The sequence below is a fragment of the Antedon mediterranea genome, chromosome 2 (assembly GCF_964355755.1).
Source record: "Antedon mediterranea chromosome 2, ecAntMedi1.1, whole genome shotgun sequence".
NCBI lineage: Eukaryota > Metazoa > Echinodermata > Crinoidea > Comatulida > Antedonidae > Antedon > Antedon mediterranea.
The window spans coordinates 22,615,072-22,637,459 of record NC_092671.1 but is presented as its reverse complement, the minus strand read 5'-3'; the positions used below and the strand labels follow the sequence as shown (position 1 = coordinate 22,637,459).

Below are 22,388 nucleotides of genomic sequence, written 5' to 3'. Positions count from 1 at the left end.
TCGGGAAATACCCACAAGTTATTTTCACAACAGACGCACTCCTACTACCAGCGTCACGTTTTCTAGCTTGATCCTCGCCGTGTAAATGTTGACAACTTCATTTTCCATTTCAGTTAATTACCGCCCTGGTCCCTTTGTGCAAGAGTTAGCGTGGTATATTTACACCCCTGTACAGAGTGGAGTGTAATATCCTGAATTTTTTTCTTGTGTATGAAGGTTTTTTATAAAATAATAAACTAGAAATATGGTGTTATTTTATTATTTCATAGGCATAAAATAAACATGAAATGTCTTGTATGTACACGGCCGAAAAAAGTGTGTGGCGTATTTGGCGTTTTATTGATTTGTGTTATGGACACGGCGTTTACTTCAATCATTGTATACTAAATTACATAGAGTTATTCACCCGGCTGTAGGGTATATCTGAGGTTACAGACCACCAAAACACAGTATGGTACTGTATACTAACGCATGCACTATCGAGGCATTTTCAGAGTACCGCATTACTAAATGTTCATGACGTTTCAAGTGTTTTTCGATCAAATTTATTTTTAGTTCATCGAAAAACATCCGTAGACCTCCATTATTTCGGATAGATTTAATTAAAATTAAATTATGTAACAGTTGCTCTTGCCTATAAACAGTGTGTAAGTATCTATGTTTCAACAAATTTCGTGGCCAGCCTTTACGCGCCCCCCCCCCCCCTAGATCTGCCACTGGGTCAATAAACATCAAATATGAGTGTACAACATCGAGCAATATGTGTCTGTATATTTCTAAGAGTTGCAAATGAATTGCCTATTTTCACCTGAAAAATAAACGCATTTTGGTCCCTGGATGTAACATGATATAACGACTCCCAACCCAGGTGTATAAAATGGGTACCCGGTTTAAAGATCAAGACACAGCTTTGCGCTGATTACTAGCTGCTTTATGGGAGTATGTTTCCATTCAAGTTTGATCCAAAAAATTACCGGTGTAATAAGTGCCTTTGAAAATGATTACCCGTATATTTCGGTGTATAAGTCGCACTTTTGACACGAAAATTTGACCTCTAAATTAAGTGTGCGTCTTAAGCCTATTTTCCACTAGGCGAATTTGTTCGCGCGAATCGAAAGCGTCATGCTATGCGCATGCGTATTCGAGTTTCTGTCTGTCATACTCCCTTCTTCGACGAATTCTAGTTCCTTTGATTTTTCGCTTCAGCGAAATTTACTAGTTCGAATTGTTTCTACTTTTTGCGAAGCGAAAACTTCTCAACCAATCACAGAGCTGTTCGAGAAATGAGTTGTCAACAAATCGTCTGGCGCAAAGATCGTATAGCGCCACGTGGCGCAAGATATGGAACTGACGCTCGAAAAATGATAATTCCATGGGCAGCCATTCCGGCAAGCGGATTACCCAGTAGGCAATGCGGCACGCCACCAAATCAATGTAAACAAATAGGATTTACATCTACGCGATAAATAGTACGACTTTATTTTATCTTTCGCGTCAAAATGAAAGAACATCTATATAAAATTCGATTATATAAATTTACTCCATTTGATATTACAATTACATATGCGTATATCACTGTCCAACCTCAAACGGCTACAGAATAAACACTGACTGTATGGAGGACGAGTTTTGTAGGCAGTCCGTTGAGGCATAGTTATAAATAGTGTCGCGGGGCGCAGCGCGATGCTACGCACTTCACGCCCAAGGTCGGCCGCGTTTGGCCTAGGCTGGGATGATGGCTTAGTTTATGTGCGAGAGAAGCATTTTTTGGAGATGAATTGTAATAATTGCCAAATATATTGTCCAAAACTGTCTTTTTAATTTTTTTTTTTTTAAATTGATAGGCAGGGGGATGTTCTTTCCCCTGTTCGGACCCTCTCTTTCTATTTTGTGTGCTTCAGGCCTACAAATACAAAGTTATTTCATTGCAAGGGGAATTTTACTACGATCTGCCACAACTGTAGTATACTGTACTAGATACAAAAACAATTGTTACATTTTTTTAATTTCAAAAAAGTAAAAGTATTAAATATTAATTTTAAAAATTCATAATCATAATTTGTTCTTTTCAACCCACTTTTATTAGCTCAACTTTCAATATTACAGACAGGATTAAAATGCAATAAAAATACTGAAAAATCTCACTTTATACAATATTAATAAATAATGATGGAATAATTAAATACACTCAATAAATAAATTACGAATGTATGGTTTTAAGCCTTCTTAAATACAAGGAAAATTCTATTATTTTGATTTCTTGTATTACAAAAGAAGCCAATAGGCCTAAACAACAGTACTGATAATAACTGAATTCTGGTTATTTCCTTTCACTTTAAAGTATGAGGTGTGTGAAAATAGTGAGTTTATTTGTAATCCCATAGGATACTGCTCCTTTTCAAGAATAAAAAATATAAACTATTATTACTATTATTACTATTGGCCTTTGTATTTAATTCTTGTGTAAAATACCACTTTGCACTCAATCATCTATCTTCTCAATTTTACAGTATGATGACAGACATCTTTCTGAAATAGGGAAAAATATATCATTAAATTATTTGGTCACTTTTCGAACTCTTACATAATCATTTGATTACTTATGTTATTATAGTATTTTAAAATACTATACATTTTTAAATTCAAAACAAAAGTCAATAGCCTACTATTTATTAATATTGTAAGTATTCAAAAATGTTTACATTAATTAACTAAATATTTTTCAAATAAAGATGAAGAACAAAATAAATATGAGGATCAAATTTATAATTTAAATTTATTAAATAAAAAAAAACAAACAATAACATCCTCACGATTTTTTATTTCATTACATTTAATTATTTCTGTTAATGTTATTATTAATAAAACGCTATATTGTCTTGTACATTTTTATTAAAAACTCCTAATTCCCGAACAGCTTTTCTTCCATCCATCCAAGCCTTGTTTGATCCATCTATCAAGACGCCAATCAATATCATTCATCCTCCCAGACTTTTTTTTATTAATCATACTAACTAAACTAGGCCTAGTAGTATAGGCATTAAATATGCCTAGGCCTACTACTATCTAGGCCCTAGATCGGATTGCGCAGAAACGCCTGCCTGAACTAAATTTAAACAACAATTTAATAATTTTGTTAATGTTTACTAACAAAAAAATATATATTATAAAAACTTACCACTACAATTTACCCAATACAACACGAGAAAACTTCCCGAACAAACAATAACACGTCACACGTGGATGTGGTTCAATGGTTTATTATACACTTCCGGGGTATGTGATCGCGTAACTTGCTTGCCGGAATGGCTGCCCATGGAATTTCACTCATGCGCAGTGTATAAGAGATAGGACTTCCCTATATCTTGCGCCACTTCGTGGCGCTATAGTATTGTAACGAAAATCCGTCCTCGGGTTCGTTCCCTTTTTGGGGAAAGGTCTGCGGTACCACGAATGAACTAAACACACAAATCAATTACAATCTTTGGAGTAACCTCCTTTATTCTTCTCTGATTTCTAATTTATTGGTACAAGTGATTATAATAATTAATCTGATTAGTTCTGTTATTACGCCGGACTGGAAATAGTAGCGTAACCACCGCCCGCACGTAACCTCCACAACAACGCACACCAACACAATGGTGTAACCTCCAACTGCACGTAACCACCAACACAATGGTGTAACCTCCACAGCAACGTACACCAACACAATGGTGTAACCTCCAACTGCACGTAACCACCAACTATGGTGTAACCTCCAACTGCACGTAACCACCAACTAAGGTGTAACCTCCAACTGCAGTGTAACCTCCAACTGCACGTAACCACCAACTGTGGTGTAACCTCCAACTGCACGTAACCACCAACTAAGGTGTAACCTCCAACTGCACGTAACCACCAACCAAGGTGTAACCTCCAACTGCACGTAACCACCAACTAAGGTGTAACCTCCAACTGCACGTAACCACCAACTAAGGTGTAACCTCCAACTGCACGTAACCACCAACTAAGGTGTAACCTCCAACTGCACGTAACCACCAACTAAGGTGTAACCTCCAACTGCACGTAACCACCAACTAAGGTGTAACCTCCACAGCACGTAACCACCAACACAATGGTGCAACCTCCACAGCAACGTACACCAACACAATGGTGTAACCTCCAACTGCACGTAACCACCAACTAAGGTGTAACCTCCACAGCAACGTACACCAACACAATGGTGTAACCTCCAACTGTACGTAACCACCAACTAAGGTGTAACCTCCACAGCAACGTACACCAACACAATGGTGTAACCTCCACAGCAACGTACACCAACACAATGGTGTAACCTCCAATACAAAACAGTGAGCGTAGCCTCGGGCTAACCTGTCACTTTCTCACTGTTAATTTTGTAACAAGAAATCACGAAATAATACACTTACTACTTACTGTTTCTGTAATTCTCTCTTTTATTACTCAACGTTAGTTTCCTCATGGACACTTGTTTTCTTTTTAATCTCTCTAATATCTCTGCTCTAAATTATACGTCTGCTCTCTCCTTCCTCTCCTTTTTTAACTCCCAGCTCATCTTTTCTTCCACTCCCTGCTCCTCTGCTGCCCTCTATGTTTTTTATCTTCCCCCAAAATCATTACAGTATCTTTGGTCTGGCGGCCCCCCCGGCGGATTTCTCAAATTGTTCATACGACCTCGCGCTTTTTTTTTATTACAGTATACTATCCGATCCGATTAAAGTGATAGGGCTATTTTTTGAGTCATATTAATATGGAGTGTAGCGAAATTCTCATGACAATTGAAGATGGTGCTGTGAAAGATCTAGAAGAGACAGAATTAAGCCTAGGCCAAATACTAATAGGCCAAGGCTATTATGAGTGTGATGAGCAGCAGACTAGGCCTAGACCTACCGGCACTGGAGCAACAGAAGCAGGCGTCGTAGTCGTCGGGACAGGACCCCAGCCACAGGAGGCATGCAGTCCACCACCAGCAGAGGAGGAAAGCTTAGGCCTAAGCCTAGGTCTGTTTAACAAAGAACTCTTCATAGAAGAAGTCAGAAAACACAAATGTCTGTGGGATGTTAACTCTGAACAGTATAAAAACCGTGCAATTAAAGTTAACGCCTGGAAAACAATAGGAGAAATTTTCAATAGAGAAGGTAAAAACAATTAAACTCTAAGTAAGCCTAGCTAGGCGTAGAGCCTACACTAGGCTACTAGGACTAGGTTAGACTAGGCCTACAACTTGCTAGGCTAGCTATGCTAGGCCTAGGTCTAATCTACTAGCTAGGCCTAGGCTCCTCTATCTAGCAAGCCTACTCGCAGGCAGGCCTATTCGAACATTCCATTTTCAATTTTGGATAAATTTACTCGCGTGTAGGCCTACAAAAATTAAAGTTAAAGTATTAATTCGGTATAATTTGTTATATTTTTTTAGTTGAATTCCTTCAGCGACAACTCAAAAACTTGAAAGACACACTAAAGAAGTGCCTAAACAAGAGAAATTCAATGATACGGTCTGGGGCAGCCGCTACGTCTTTACCGCAATGCAAGTATTTTGAACAGATGAGATTTCTGCATGAAAAAACAGCCAACAAGCCAACTGTCAGCAACTGTCAAGCTACAAGTAGTGGTACTACTACCAGACATGCTTCTAATGAAGAGAATATTGATCCCTGTGTGTCGACGATACCACAAGTACCGATAAAACGGAAAAAGCAACATGACGAACTTGATACAATGATAATAAACCAACTGGAAACGACATCGGAAGCCATTAATTCTTTGATATCGGGTTCGAATCAACAGGAAGATGAAGTCGCTCTATATTTCAGGAGCCTTATCCCAATTGTTTCAGCATTTGACTGCCGAAGACAACGACTCGCTATGGTTAAAATAAGCCAATTGCTTTTTGATATAGAATTCGAGGAGTAAAACAGACATATTTAACATAAGAACTGTTAATGTTACCATTTACTAATAACATTTAATGCGTCTTTGCAAATAATTATATACTGTATACGAAAACTGTTATTTACATTTCAATTGAATCGGATCGGATAGTATACTGTAATTAAAACAAATAATTATTTGTTTAGTGTTATTTATATAGTGCAAATAAGTATTATACTGTATACGTCTACAAAAACCGTTATTTACATTTTAATTAAATCGGATTGATGTAACAGTATTGATTTCCTTTACATTGAATATTTTCATTTACTTATATTTAAATTTCGTTATACTGTAAACCGACTGTATTTCTTTAAGTTCGGTTAACTAATCCCCATTGCCATTGTACAGCGCCTTCATTGTAAAAACAAGGCCAACAGCCATAAAGTCGCGTGCTACAATGCATAGTGATACCGGACCGACAAACAGACCGACAGACAGACAGACAGACCGACAGACAGACGGACCGACCGACATAGTGAACTATACTGACCGAAATTACTGAACATGTTTAAAAATGTTGAAATGTTTAAAAACATTTATATTTTTTTAATTTACACGTGCGTAGCCTGTCACTTTTGACGTGCTCGTATAACGTAATTTCGAGTTGAAAAGTAAGTCAAGAAAACAGAAATCGGGCAAAAAGAGTGCGCAATAACATTTAACGCGCAGTGCGCGCGCAAAAATCTGCGCACTCATGGCAATTTTGTAAACGCTTAAAATTGCCTGAAACGTACTCTTATTTCATCGAAAATAAATTTTTAAAATTTTAAGCGCGCGTACGCATGCGTTACATGCGCTACGCACGTAATTGTATTGCCATATGATGATTTATGCCCTGAAATTTATGAGTACCAAATTTTATTTAATTGTGATTCATGGTTGTTAAGATAATGATTACAAACGTGATTTCGTTAAATCGTGCGTAGACCGCGTAATTTTTTATTGCGCACCGTGAAAACATAACCACATCGATTCCTGGGCATAAGGAATATTCTGTGAAAAATTGACTTAGCTAGAGTAAACTGATATCAAGATAAGGTCATAAAGCGATAAAACGCATAGTGATACCGGACAGACAGACAGACAGACAGACCGACAGACAGACCGACCGACCGACATAGTGAACTATAGAGTCGCTTCCACGCGACTAATAATCTTTATAATCATTTCTGACGGCAGCAGCATCCTTGGAATAGTTGTTCGAACCTATCCGACGTATCGATTGTAGACCACCATGCACATTAATATCGGTATCTTGCCTCCATTCACCTGGCGTTACCCCTGTTGGCCCATCATTGTCAACAAATTGTAATGGGCAATATTTATTACCATTTGATGCATTTTGTTTCATTAGGAAATTGTGAAGAACGACAATAGACTGCGTTATGAGCACAACCTTCCGTACTTTGGCAATAATTGGCCTCCTCAGAATGCGAAATCTGCTTGCAGCTATACCAAAGGTGTTTTCGATGACTCTTCGTGCTCTCGACAGCCTATAGTTAAACACTCGTTGATCAGTTTCTAAATGTGAAGAAGGATAGGGTTTCATCATATGCTTCTTTAATCCAAAAGCATCGTCTCCAACAAACACATAGGGCAATGTTTTGTCTGAATTTGGGAGCATCTCTCGAGCTGGAATGTTGAGCAAGTTATTCTCTATAGCATGTCCCAAATAACTACATCCATATACACTACCATCACTCTGACGTCCACTGTCTCCAATGTCTACTAAAGTAAATTTATAGTTCGCATCACAAACCGCCATAAGTACAATACTAAAGGTTTTCTTGTAATTAAAATATGATGAGCCTGAATTATTAGGTGCTTGCATCACTACATGCTTCCCGTCTATAGACCCAACACAGTTGGGAAAATTCCATGACTCGAAAAATTCATTAGAAATACCTTTCCACTCTTCCTCTGTTGATGGATGTTTGATGAAGCCTTTCTCTTTTAGGACTGTCCATATAGCACCACACGTCTCATCAATTGTTCTTCCAACTACCGATGGGCTCATACGGTAGCTTGCAGCAATTGTGACTTGTGCATCGCCTGTTACTAAGTATCTTAAGCAAACACTTAATCTCTCACTGGGACCGATGGATTTCCTTAATTTAGTATCTTGTTTCGTTATAAATGGTGCAATCAAACTCAAAAGTTCCTCAAACGTTGTTGGTGACATTCGAAAGCATCTAAAAAAGTACTCTGCGTCATACAGCTTCAATTCTTTAACTAACAGGTGGTATTCTCCTTTTTGTTCTCTTTCACTGTAAATCGGTCTAACCCAAAACCTCTTTCTGTATTTTATTCTTCGTTGTTTCTGTCTTCGAATTAATAAAAGCCTTAACAACTTAATTTTGATTAAAAGAAGGTTTCTTAAATTAACAGCCGGCATCGTGTAATGTTAATCACCATAGGCCTACAGTCAAAATCGCAAAGTCATTCGCTCTCGCGTGGAAAATAAGTAAAAGGTAGCGCGAATTTTTTCGCCGCGAAAATATATTATTCGTGCGAACAAATTCGCCTAGTGGAAAATCGGCTTTATACACCGAACATAAATGCCTCACCACATAGATTGTACATATTGGCCTATCGTCACCTCGTTTGCTAGGCCTGAGTAGGCTAGGCCTAGCTACAGTATACTAACGTAACGGCAACCTGCTTCTGCCTAGTTTTCAAGGCATTTTAGCATGATGTTATACTAATATGATGAAAAGATTTGTTCACTATGGAGCGGTTTTAGGTGCTCCGATAAATTTCATTTGTAAACGTTTACGTACGATCGATTGGAATAGTATTTATTTATAGTTATACGCACGATCGCCGACCGCCGTACCCCTGGCGCAAGCCCTTCTTGGGCGGCCAGCCACATGGTGTACGGTATTCGACTAGTATATTCTCCAGGTGATTATAGCATGGACCTAGCGTACACACTTCTCGGATACATAGATACTAATCGAATACGATTGTCCGTGAAAGCGTGCGCCCTCTCGAAATGTCTCGAAATGATCGAGCGAGGCTAGCCCACACACGTACATCGTGTTACACACGGTGACTTCTTCTTCACATGCAGCTAAAGTAAAATGACGTCACGTTAAAGCGTGTCGTCACAGAGTCTCATGCATATGCAAAAGAAATGTTTTCTCTCTGCTTCTTGATTGCGCGATGATGATTTTACAAAATGTTTTCAATAATTCCGATATTGTTCCTGATAACAAAGAAGCAGATTAAATATAGTTTTTTATTTGACCCATTTGGCTTAGATGCCTAGCTAGGCCTAGGCTAGAAAGACTTTCTATGATACTAGTACCTCCTCACTGGCGGCTTAACGTAAAATACAGTTTAGAGTAGTACCCACTACTATCACTTATCAGGCCTCCATATCCTCATTCATCGTTCCGCGAGGCATCGTGCAGATGTACACTAACCCAGCATACTAGCTACACTTCCCACCCAACCTAGCTCTAGCTAAGTATGCACGTGCGCTGCCACCTAGGCCTAGCCTATTTCGGGTCTCATGTCTTGCAGCATTTGAAAATACATACTAATATACTGTACATTATTATTATTTTGTATTCGCACTGGAAGTATCTAGGCGTTAAAATTCAATATATTATTTATTATCCTCAGCAGTGAAAACAATTATATTTTGTTGTATATGCCATACTGATTTTAATTGTCAAAAACATGATCGTCAGTCGATGATGGGCTCGGGAGTTTCGATAAATCTCGCGTCGCGTGTGTGGTATGGTGGAAAACACTCTCAGTAAGTTTGCTTCATTAATATGCATGAGACTCTGTGACGACCCACTTTAACGTGACGTCATTTTACTTTAGCTGCATGCGAAGAAGTAGTCACCGTTACACACAGGGTCATGCACTCGATGTTGTTGCGGGTGCAAAACTCATGAATAACAAGTTAGAAAGAACTTGTTGAGGCTGGGCATGGCCGAGCCTAGGTAAGAAAAAACCTAAATAAAGGACGCCGTTGTAGATATAACAAAATATATTATTACAATAATATTGATTACAATTTAAAAAACATTGTTTTGATGAAATATATAAGGTGCATCTTATACATCGACGATATAAAAAATACCGATATTTTACCCTCAGTAGGGGTGCGTCTTATACACAGGTGCGACTTTTACACCGAAATATACGGTACTCATGAAAATGGTGCTATATAAATGTGGTGTTATCATTATTATATATACCGTATATTTCGGTGTATAAGTCGCACTTTTGACACGCAAATTTGACCTCTAAATTAAGGGTGCGTCTTATACACCGAACGTAAATGCCTCACCACACAGAGTGTACATATCGTCACCTCGTTGGCTAGGCTAGGCCTAGCTACAGTGTACTAACGTAACGGCAACCTGCTTCTGCCTAGTTTTCAAGGCATTTTAGCGTGATGTTATACTAAATATGATGAAAAGATTTGTTTATTATGGAGCTGTTTTAGGCGCTCCGATAAAATTTCATTTGTAAACGTTTACGATTGGAATAGTATTTATTTATAGTTATACGCACGATCGCCGACCCCCCAGCGCAAGCCCTTCTTGGCGGCCACATGTTGTACGGTATTCGACTAGTATATTTTCCAGGTGATTATAGCATGGACCTAGCGTACACACTCTCGGATACATAGATACTAATCGAATATGATTGTCCGTGAAAACGTGCGCCCTCTCGAAATGATCGAGCGAGGCTAGCCCACACACGTGCGTGTTACACACACGGTCATGCACTCGATGTTGCGGGTGCGAAACTCATGAATAACAAGTTAGAAACAACTTGTTGAGGTTGGGCGCGGCCGAGCCTAGGTAAGAAAAAACCTAAATAAAGGACGCCGTTGTAGATATAACAAAATATATTATTACAATAAGATTGATTACAATTTAAAAAAAACAGTGTTTTGATGAAATATAAGGTGCGTCTTATACATCGACGATATAAAAAATACCGATGTTTTACTCTCAGTTAGGGGGTGCGTCTTATACACAGGTGCGACTTATACACCGAAATATACGGTATGTACTACGACAATTTCTACCTTAGTGCTAAACAGGAAATTCTTTCAATTAAGTCATTTGTGCAACTACAGTAAGTTATATTTTTTAAATTTTTCAGATCATTTGATAAAACAGTTATCCTTTGGAATCCGGTATGTATACTTTTTAGTTAAGATCTATCTAATTTGACAGTTTGTATTACAACAGTAACAATACTTATAAAATAAAAATGATTAAAAAATATAAAAATTGAAAATAAGGCACAGATAGGAATTCAAGAATTCCACAACAAAGCCATACTTAACTTCTTTTTTGCAGCTTACAAGTGAGAAAATAAGTGTATTAGATGGACATTCTCGATATGTCACCTCCGTAGCTTTCTCCCTTGATGGAATGTATCTTGCAAGTGGCTCAAATGATCGAACTGTTCGGATATGGAACATTTTTCACAACCAAGGTAATTAGTTCCTCGGGTATAATCCCACCTCGGGTATAATCCCACCTCAGGTGTAATCCCACCCCCGACTTAACGATCACTTTCGTACACAAGCATATCCCCGGGAAAAGTCCCAGTGTATAATTTAACATTAGGATAGAGGTGGGCCTATCTAGGCAGACGTTGATTTTTCTTAAACAAATTCTCATAGAATTTTTAAAAATTCTGCTGACTTGAAACTCATCAAACATTGAAACTTGAAACTTATTGTTTGTGGGTATTTCATTTATTTTAATAAAACCACAAATAACAAAAGAAACTGAATTGCTTGAGATTTACATAACACAATAAAAAAATATAATATAATAAAATAAAATAAAAATCGTTAGTAAAACTTTTAAAAAGAGTAAAGATATAAGGAAGAAAAGCAAAGAGATCATGGAGCGGCTGTACCAGAATATACAAGACTAAGTATTGTAAAGTTAAAAACTAAAAATTTAGGCGATCTTGTCAAAGGTCAAGCGCCTTCAGCCTGCCACGTTTCGATATTCAATATTGAACTTGACCTGACGTGGTTCCACAATATCTTCATATGAAAATGGTAGAATTGATAGAAAATAATTAATTCAAAATTTACCTAAAAATGGTTTTGAACTGAATCGATGGATGTCTTGTCGTTGTATGGTTTTGGTTTGGTTTAAAAGTATGTTCGATAAAGTGTGTGAGCGTACTATTAGAATGAAATGCTAGCGTATACAATGTGCGCGATGTCAAGTTGTGTACTGTGTGATACATGTAAGATTATAAGTGTATCGTACATTGTAGTAGAGCGAAAATAACATAGGTATAAAGGTAGGATATAAGTTAGTAGTATAGGGTGTATAGAAAAAGGAATGGGTTGTTAGTTACAGGAAAGATTTTGAGTGTGAGGAATGACTATGATGGTTAACTCCCACTAGAGATCTATGTCGGCACCTAGGCCTGTATAACGTCGTGAGGTGGTTTCCCGATTAATCGTACGATCAAAACGGTACTGGGTATGATCAACTAGCGTTCGTGTTCCCACCTAATCATCCATTCATAGAAGTACTGATGAAGATATCAATCTGTGGCGACAATAGAATGGCCCCGAGACCTGGCTATCTTCGACTTTTAAATAATAGAAAGTTTAGAAAAATGTTTTTGTTAGACTAGAAATGTACGTTGTATGTATATAGAAAAATGGTTGTAGTTTTCAAAATTACGTTGTATAAGTTGCGATGTGAAAAACTGTTATTTGATCGTTAGTTGTCGTGTACATAAAGCAAAAACATAAATATAATAAAATAAAATAAAAATCGTTAGTAAAACTTTTAAAAAGAGTAAAGATATAAGGAAGAAAAGCAAAGAGATCATGGAGCGGCTGTACCAGAATATACGCGGATAATTTATATATTTATGGCCTAGAATGATTCGGAATGCTCTCTTCTGTATTTTCTCAATAGCATTGCTCTGTTCGTTATTATACCTGAATGCCACACTTGAGCCCCATATTCAAGGGTATCTATAATGGAGCCAGTATACCGCTACTAGATCTTCAACGGGGACACTGAATTTTTTTAGACGACATTACATATGAAGTTTTCTGCTGCTTTTTTAGATTTCAGTAACATTTTTATTCCATTTAAGGTTGCTTTGGACCCAGACACCTAAGATATTCACTTCAGTGACACATTCCAGTTGTCGGGCGTTAATTACAATGGGATCAATGACAAGAAGTACTTTTTGAAACGAGAAGTACATCATTTTACATTTATCAACATTAAGATTTAGTTTTTTTTTATTGATAGGACAATAAAAGCTCGTAGGAAAATCAAACGAGTTTGGGAAAGAATATTGTGATTTAATAAAACATTCTTCATTGACGAAAATTTGTTTTTGGCAGATTTGATGCGACTATTGAATTCCCAGTATCCTGTGGTATTCTGGTCATGGACGATTTGAGAGCCAAGATAGCGAAACCTGTTGGTGTTTTTGATAGGTTTTCCATCAAGGGATATAATACTCTTGGGATAAACATCTCCATATGTGAATTTACGATTGGTAGTCATGGTTTCTGTTTTAGTCGCATTTATTTTCAGTTTGAATTGTTTGAAAATGGAATCAAGGCGTGTGGCGCAGTGTGTTGGACGTTGGACTACCGATCGTCAGACCTAGGTTCGAATCCAACTCTCGCCGCATTGCTTGTATCCGTAGGCAAGATACTTTACTTACGTTGCCTCTCTCCACCCAGGTGTATAAATGGGTACCCAGTTAGATCTAGACACAACTTTGCGCTGGTTACCGGCTGCATTATGGGAGTATGTTTCCATACGTGTTTGATCCCAAAAAATACTTGGGTAATAATCCTTGTAAAGCGCCTTTGAGCATGATTACTCATGAAAAGGGCGCTATATAAATGTGGTATTATTATTATTCGAGTGAAGCAAACGAAAATAGATATAACACGATATCATCGGCATAACCTGCCCAATCGAGCGATGTGCAAACAGTTGGTCCACGTTTAATAGTTGCGAGTAGTAGGTATTCAATATTTGAATTGAAAGAAATCTAATCTTTAATTGGTTGCGTGATGCATGAAAATTCTCATTACAAAATAAATATATAAATCAAACAATGGAGGAGATTTGTGTCCTCCTTGACGAACACCAGCGGTTGTTGGTACGTTTCGTCCTTCAACATCTATTGTAGTTTTTGAGTACAAATTTTGAAGGATATCAATAAGGGTAGTGTTTTCGAGTTCTGGTGGTATATAAATGAAGGCGTTTAGATGTCCAGAGCCAGGATCTAGCAATATGATCAAACGCTGCAGATAGATTGACAAAAAGAAGATATCCTGTCGTTGATTGATCGTTCGTGATTTGCTGAAAACGTTTGGTCACAAAGGTGGCATCATTGGTGCTGAGAGGGAACATACGGATATTGCATAGAGATTTTTTCTTGATGTGGTTCAACAAACCCTGGTATATCTGTTGTAAGTTCAGTAGACGTTTCGTCCTCTCGAGGTAGTGGTGGATTAAAATGGTTGGTAAAGTGATCGATGAGCTTTTCTGGTGGACAGGACGAGGGTGGATTTTTCAGTATTGTTTGCGATTTCGCTTTAGCAAAGAGTTTAGCGATTTCACGATTTATATAGTGTATACCGTATAATTTTTCAATGGCATAATCGTTTTTCTGTGCGCCATATTCTAACGTATGGTGGCACATGGCTTTTGCACTGCGGATAACCTAACTCGTCCGTAGTGACGAGTTTAAATCTAGTTAGGCTTTCACTCTCTATTGTTATTGTCAAAAATTTCATTTTTTCTGCTCATTTTGTGTTCGCAGCAGATCTCAAAAACGGCGGTAGCAGATGCACGTATATATGTAGTTGTGCAACAAACTTTGGTTTAATGAAAATATGCTTGCGTAGCGCAACTGCGCGCAATTTTCTGAGATACTTAAATTGACTATAAATTCAAAACTAACAGCCTTTTTCAAATGAAACTTGGACACACGGATGCTTCATGTCAAGGGTCATCTTCCTGCATCATCAGCAAAATTTTGAACCTTGGTTTTTTTCCGCGTACGTGCGCTTTGAAAGTTTAAAATGCTCAAAATCAATTTCTAATCAACTTTCTACACATTTCAGGACATTTTAAGAATTTCACATTTAAAAAAAAAATTTGCGTTGCGCTCGTGCATTTCCGCAGTTAGCCCGTGCGCAACCTAGAAAGCCCGTTTTTGCGCTTCATTATTTTTTTTTATAGTTTTATGATATCTTTCTTTCATATTTGATGAATTATGAATGCAAAATAATGACACACGTGCACGTCAAACTTGGTAATTTTATGCAAATTTGTGTAAAAATATGCCTATTTTGAATGGATTATAGCTCTCCGGGATGGCTGGTGACCCCCAATTTTTTTTAATTAATATGTAAGCAGATATATTGTAGATATGAATTCATGCAGAATTTTTACCTCTAGGCGGTTGTGACGTCATCGTATGTCCACACGAACGTAAAATATAGGAATTTTGTCTCTTCTGTCACATTCAATAGACCGCATACCGCGTAAACGCTATCAATTTTCTTCCTATTTTCAATATTCTATTACTAAAACAATTCCTCTTTAGATTTATTAACTTTTTTTTTAATTTGAAAAGGTCATCATATTCAAACAATCAAATAAACATGCGTGGTGTAAAATCAAAACTAACCGTCAACTAAACCGTTTACAGTGCAGATACCATCAACTGTTGACACTTATTGAACGATTTTGATCTATTCCACCTGTTTGTTACAATCGTTGTACTGCAGCCTATTGTAGACTAAGCTTAATAAATAGCATGTGCATGTTACGATGCGTTGCGCGATAGCCTAATTGTCATCGTGACGAGTTCAAATCTAGTTAGACATTGTGACGTCATCGTATGGCCACGGCAATGTAAAATATAGGATTTTTATCTAATCAATCGTAAGAATAAAATTTGATAATCATGATTAAAACGTTTTCTTGAAGCTATTGGATTGTAGATACGAAATCATGTAAACATTTTGCCAATCGAATGTTGTGAAGTCATCATATGGCCAGTTAAATAAAAAAAGTTGTATATTAGTCTTTTGCGTCATAGTTCATTTAAAAGAACGCGCATCAATATTTCACATATTCAAATTTCTTCTACAGGTTAATATGTTGTTGCTGAGATAATTTCCTTCCGAAATTGCTACCTTCACGTTTCATTTTGAAGCCGTCAACATATTAAAAATTGGAATAAATAGCGGGTCCCGTAATTTCACCTATTCTACACTGTATGTGATATGTATACAGATTATACTGTGTATACTACTGTATATGACACAAAATAACAGAATTCAGCAATAACTACCATATCATATTCTTCAGTTCAGGTCATAATGCCATAATCTTTTTCTCTGTGCAATATTCCAACGTATAACGTGCACGTGGCGTTTGTCGTGCGGATAACTAACTCGTCAAAGTGACAAGTTTCATGTCTAGTTCTTCTTTTTTTCCACTGATTTTGTTCGCAGCGTATCTCTAATTCTGGCCAACATAAGATTGTATAACTTTGTTATAAGATTGACCTGAAGCTGTAGATGTGCAGCCAAGCTTTTCGACGATGTCAGAGTCGCGCAGCGATTTTATGAATTTCAATGATTGATCATAGATTAAAAACCAGAAGTCAGTTTGTATTGACACTTAAGTGGGCATGGGCAATCATGGGCCAAATTTCTATGGATTAAAAATGGCATGTTTCACACAAAGTTACACGCGCATGCATAATCGTTTTTCTGTGCGCAATATTCTAACGTATGACGTGCACTAGGCGTCCATATTGACGAGTTCAAATCTAGTGTAGTTTTTGTATTTGTGAAAATTGTAATTTTGAAAACTTTAACTTATGTCTGATTTCGCTTGCATGTTCCACAATTACTAATTTTTTTTTTTTATACTGGGCAGACCAGGGTGGATTTTGGACAATAAAACAAACTTTTGCAATTTTATTTAAAAGGTATTTTCAGCTAAATCCACCTATCTATAATTTTAAGAATATTTATCGATTTCCAATAATCAATTAAATATTGTGTATCTGAAGCACATATAATGTCTATTTGTCATCATAAGCATAGTTATTTAGTAAGTCTTTAGATATTTTCTACATTATCATTGCAAAAAAAATGTACTAAATAAATAATATTTTGTATTTACAGGTGGTAGGTCAATTGCATATAACATAACTCAACCATTAATTTCAAGATCAAAAGATGGTGAAATAGACAATCAGCGTTTGGAGTCTACCGCTTTAAAAGATTGGTCGGTACAAGATGTTTGTGAATGGCTTCAACTACTTGGCCTAAGTCAATACTCCAAAACGTTCAAAGAAAATTGCATCGATGGCCAGGAGTTAATTATGATGGATAGTGATATGCTAGCTAGTGGACTTGCTGTCGGTATGTAGTCATTTAATTTTACTTGTCCAGATATGAAATTTAATAGTTTTACATTTTTTTTTATTTTTGCAAACAATCAATAATTAGTTAAACATTAATATGTGCGTACATAATAGAATTTTGTGTTCTTACTATCCTGAATTGTGTGCGAACTTGAAGAGGTAGAGTATATATTTTAAATGGCCGCTTACAACTTGATATGATTGTACAGTATCTTTGTAACCGACAATCACTTGTTACCGGAAGTGACCTTTGGAGATATGAAAAGCTGAGTCACAAAATCTTGACGCAATGTGTCCGACACAAAAATGAGTAGAATGCAATTTGTACAAACATTTTTTATTTTTTTACGCTTTCTATGTACGCACGCACAAAAACATGTTTTTGCGCAGACATTTTTTTAACGTAATTTTGAGCTTTTTAAATTTTTCACGCGCATAACCCTACGTGCACTTGCGTTTTTATTTGCTAATATTTTTACCCTTGACCTGAAGTTTACGTGTAGTGAATTTCATTAATATGTGATAATGAATTATGGAGATATGATTGATAATGTGATTTCACAAAATGGCGTATAAATGACGTCGCAGATGAGTGATCATGCTGAAAAGCTTATTAGGACAGTATTTGAAAGATATTGTGAAATTTTTGTGATCATTGACATTTAACTTTTTGAGATATTTGTTACACAAAATAGTGTACAGAAACAAGAAGAAGCACTAGATTTGAACTATCCGCGGACACGCAACGTGCACATATGTTAAACTTTATGAACGTCAACAATTATTATGCCATCCTATGATTTACAAAATGCACTTTATATGTTATATACAGTGTAGCATAGATGATGTTACGAGACCCATCTTTTAATCCAATTTTTAACATGATGATGTCATCAAAATGAAACACGTATATAGCAATTTTGGAAGGAAATTATCTGAGCAACAAACATATCAACGTGTTGAAGAAATTAGAATACGTAGAATATAGATGCACGCTCTTTTAAATGTCATTAACTATGATGAAAAATTTAGAATTACGACTTTTATAATTGAACTGGCCATATGATGACGTTAAAACATCCGATGCACATAATTTGTACATGAATTCGTATCAATTCAACAGCTTCCATAAAACGTTTTAATCATGATTATCATTTTTTATTCTGACAGGATATAACAGATTGAAATTTACTGTAAAGATGAAAATAAGTAACCCACGTTATTTACATTTTTAGACATGATGACGTCATAAAAATTAAAATATTTTTAACTCATGCGAAAGGTAGTTGATTGACCTAGACAATATTAAAATCTCAGGGGGAAATGGAATATGTATAAGCGAGATGCGCTCTGTTGAATGTGATGAGCAATAACGAAACAGACAAAAATCCTATATTTTACATTCGTGAGGCCATACGATGACGTCATAAAATCCGAGAGGTAAAAATTCTGCATGAATTCATCTACAATTTATCTTCTGGCATAATAAGTTAAAAAAAATGGGGGTCATTTTCGATCCTGAAGAGCTATAGATTCAAAATAGGCATAAGTTTGACAATATTTTGTAACTTTCGCAACTAAAACGCACGCAAATGGTCTAAATCAACGTGTTCGTATGCGTCATTTTAATTTGAAATGATGTCTATCTTGTAAAATGACTAGGAAAGGCTAGAAAATCACAATTCATGAGAAAAAAACATGATTTTCTTACTCCGTGCGCACCATACATATGTACAATGTTTCGCGCACGCAGGAATTTTTGACATGCTCAAAATGTCATGATCAGCGAAAGTTAATTAGAAATTAATTTGCGCATTTTGAAACTTTAAATGCGTGTGCGTGTGTAACTTCTTGTAAAACATGCCATTTTTAATCCATAGGAAGTTGACCCATGATATGAATTATAATTTTATTAAGTTTTATGAAACAATATTTGTTGGTTCTAAATTTATGATCATATGATTATAGAAATTCATAAAATCTCGCGTAACTTACGCAACGCGGATCTGACATCGTCCAAAAGCTTGGCTGCACATCTACACTTCAATGTCAATCTTTTTACCAAGTTATACAAAGTTATGTTCACAAGCAATAGGGATATGCTGGTCACAAAAATCCGGGAAAGAAAGAAGAATAACAAAGAAGATGAAAAAAAAAGATACTTACAGTCACAAAATCTTTATTGGATTTCCGCAACTTAGTTGTTAGATTTTATACAATAACAATAGGTGATCATTTTATTCTAAATGATCACCTAATAAAGATTTTATACAATAACAATAGGTGATCATTTAGAATAAAATGATTACCTAATAACAATAATAAAGATTTGATACAATAACAATAGGTGATCATTTTATTCTAAATGATCACCTAACTAGATTTGAACTCGTCACTTTGACGAGTTCGGGTTATCCGCACAAACGCAACATGCACATATTTAACCATATGAACCTCGACAATTATTATGCTATCCTATGACATGAAATAAATATGTTTACAGTGCTGAATTGTACCTATTATGTAGCATACAGCATATTACAGTATTTACAGAATAAACTGTACATATGTTATACAGTGTAGCATAGACGAAATTACGAGACCCATCTTTTAAATCCATTTATTAACACGATGACGTCATCAAATTGACATATAAAGATAACAATTTTAGAAGATAATTATCTAAATAATTACATTATTATTATTTTAAGAATTTTTAGCACGTAAAAGTGAGATGTGCTCTCGTTTAAATGTGATGAACTATGACGCAAAATATGAAAATACAACTTTTTCTATTCAACATATGATGACGTCAGAACATCTGATTGGCAAAATATTCACATGAATTCGTATTACAATCCAATAGCTTCCAGAAAACGTTTAATCATGATTATCACTTTTTATTCTGACGAGCTATAACAGATTGAAATTTACTGTAAAGATGAAAATAAGTGACGCACATTATTTACATTTTTAGACATGATGACGTCATAAAAAATAAAATATGTTTACCGTAACTCCTGTGAAATATAGTTGATTGACCTAGACAATATTAAAATCTCGGGGGGAAATGGAATACGTATAAGCAAGATTCGCTCTGTTGAATGTGATGAGCAATAACAAAAGAGACAAAAATCTTATATTTTACATTCGTGTGGCCATACGATGACGTCATAAACATCCGAGAGATAAAAATTCTGCACGAATTCATATCTACAATTTATCTTCTTGCATAATAAATTTAAATACCTTCGATCCTGAAGAGCTATAATAGATTAAAAAAAGGCATAATTTTGACAAATTTTTGAACTTTTTCATAAAAAACGCTCACAAATTTTGTCCAATTCGATGTGCTTGTATGACGTGATTTTAAGTCGAAATTGTTAAAAAATTGGTAAAATTACTATAAAAGGCTGGAAAAACATAAATCACGCAAAAAAAACATGTTTTTAGCGTTATACGTGCGTACTGCACAAGTTTTTTTTTTCTCTTTTGTGGCGCAAACACCACTTTTATTCACATTCATATTATCTCATATTACATAAAATCGTATTATTTAACTTGTAAATGTCGTTACAGTTCATAAGTAACATTTTTACATATATGAATTCTGTATTACTCTGTGCGTACTGCACAAGTTGATGAATTTTTAAACGCGCGTTTTTTCAAAATCATTTTTAATCCATAGAAAGTTTGCCCTTGATATGACTTAAATTTGTCAATACAAAATTATTTTTAGTTTATAATCTATGATCAATCAAATTCATAAAATCACGCATAACTCTAAAGTCATAAATAGTTTCTATAGCTACAGGTCAATCTTATGACAAAGTTATACAATCTTATAATATTTAATAATAATAATAACTAGAATTTAATTCGTCAATTTGACGAATTATAGGTGATCATTTTATTATTTTATTGATATTCATATTTTTTAAACATGCACGTATGTTAACATACAATCGGAAAATGTTGATGTATGCTGAGTTGTGCCTGTTATATGCCATACATTATGTACAGTATATACTGTATATCTATATACAGTGTAGCATTGGTGAAATTACGGACACACATCATGTTCTAATTTTTCGGCACTGATGACATTATCAAAATAAACTTGTGGATAACAATATCGAAAGATAATGAATTGAGCAATAAAATATAACAATTCGAAGAAAATTTGGCACGTAGAAGGGCGGTGCGCGCTCTTTAAAAATTGTATAATTTTTACGAAAGAGATGAAAAAACTACTTTTTAACTTCAACTGGCCATATGATAACGTCACAACATCCGATAGGCTTAATTTTTATATGAATACATATCTACATTGCACAAGCTCTCATAATAAGTTATAAACATCAAGGTCAACTTTAATTCAGAAGAGCTGTAAGGTATTCAAATTTACCTTGTAGGTGAAATTACGTACCCACCGTTATTTAAATTTTAAGACGTGATGATGTCATCAAAATGAAAATCTTGGCAACTCATAAGTAACATAATTGATTGGGGTAGAATATATTAAAAATTAAAAGAAAATCGATCACAGATAAGCGAGTTGCGCTCTGTTGAATATGGTGGTCTATGACAAAAGGGTAAAAAACCCTATTTTAGAAATTGATGACGCCAAATGATGACGCCATACCATTTTGTACGTCTAATGTATATATACATTTATATCTACAACTCATTGGCTGCCATAATAAGTTCTGAAGAGTTATATTCATTTTAAAAAGGCCTTATTTTTTACCATTTTTAGCACTTTTGTACAATTAATGTGCGCATTTTGTCATTTTTAACTTGCTCGTATACACGTAGCATTATTTTAAGTCGAAATGGACTCAAATTTGGTTAATGTACCAAGGAAGATGAGTAGAATGCAATTTGTACAAACATTTTGTATTTTTTACGCTTTCTATGTACGCACGCGCAAAAACGTGTTTTTGCGCAGTAATTTTTTAAAACATGCAAATGGCCTAATTCATGCT

At 35.6% G+C, this 22,388-nt stretch overlaps 2 protein-coding genes across 5 annotated transcripts in view; both read left to right on the top strand.

Moving 5' to 3' along the window:
- Positions 1-22,388, top strand: part of LOC140040729 (WD repeat, SAM and U-box domain-containing protein 1-like) — a 183,710-nt gene that overhangs the window by 103,374 nt on the left and 57,948 nt on the right. For all 4 annotated transcript variants that reach the window (XM_072086879.1, XM_072086881.1, XM_072086878.1 and 1 more), the window contains exons 6-8: positions 11,089-11,122; positions 11,289-11,427; positions 17,159-17,398. In XM_072086879.1, the coding sequence (XP_071942980.1) occupies positions 11,089-11,122; positions 11,289-11,427; positions 17,159-17,398 (413 nt within the window). The remainder of the gene's footprint in view (positions 1-11,088; positions 11,123-11,288; positions 11,428-17,158; positions 17,399-22,388) is intronic.
- Positions 3,998-6,047, top strand: LOC140040731 (uncharacterized). The gene is made up of 2 exons (XM_072086882.1): positions 3,998-5,156; positions 5,435-6,047. Exons 1-2 carry the CDS (start codon positions 4,769-4,771, stop codon positions 5,929-5,931), a joined length of 885 nt encoding a protein of 294 aa, XP_071942983.1. The 5' UTR covers positions 3,998-4,768; the 3' UTR covers positions 5,932-6,047.

Bases quoted from the DNA above. Each gene is read 5' to 3' on its own strand.
- LOC140040731 (XM_072086882.1), top strand. From the start codon at position 4,769: ATGGAGTGTAGCGAAATTCTCATGACAATTGAAGATGGTGCTGTGAAA. The intron at 5,157-5,434 runs GTAAAAACAATT...ATATTTTTTTAG, and splicing joins AGAAATTTTCAATAGAGAAG to TTGAATTCCTTCAGCGACAA.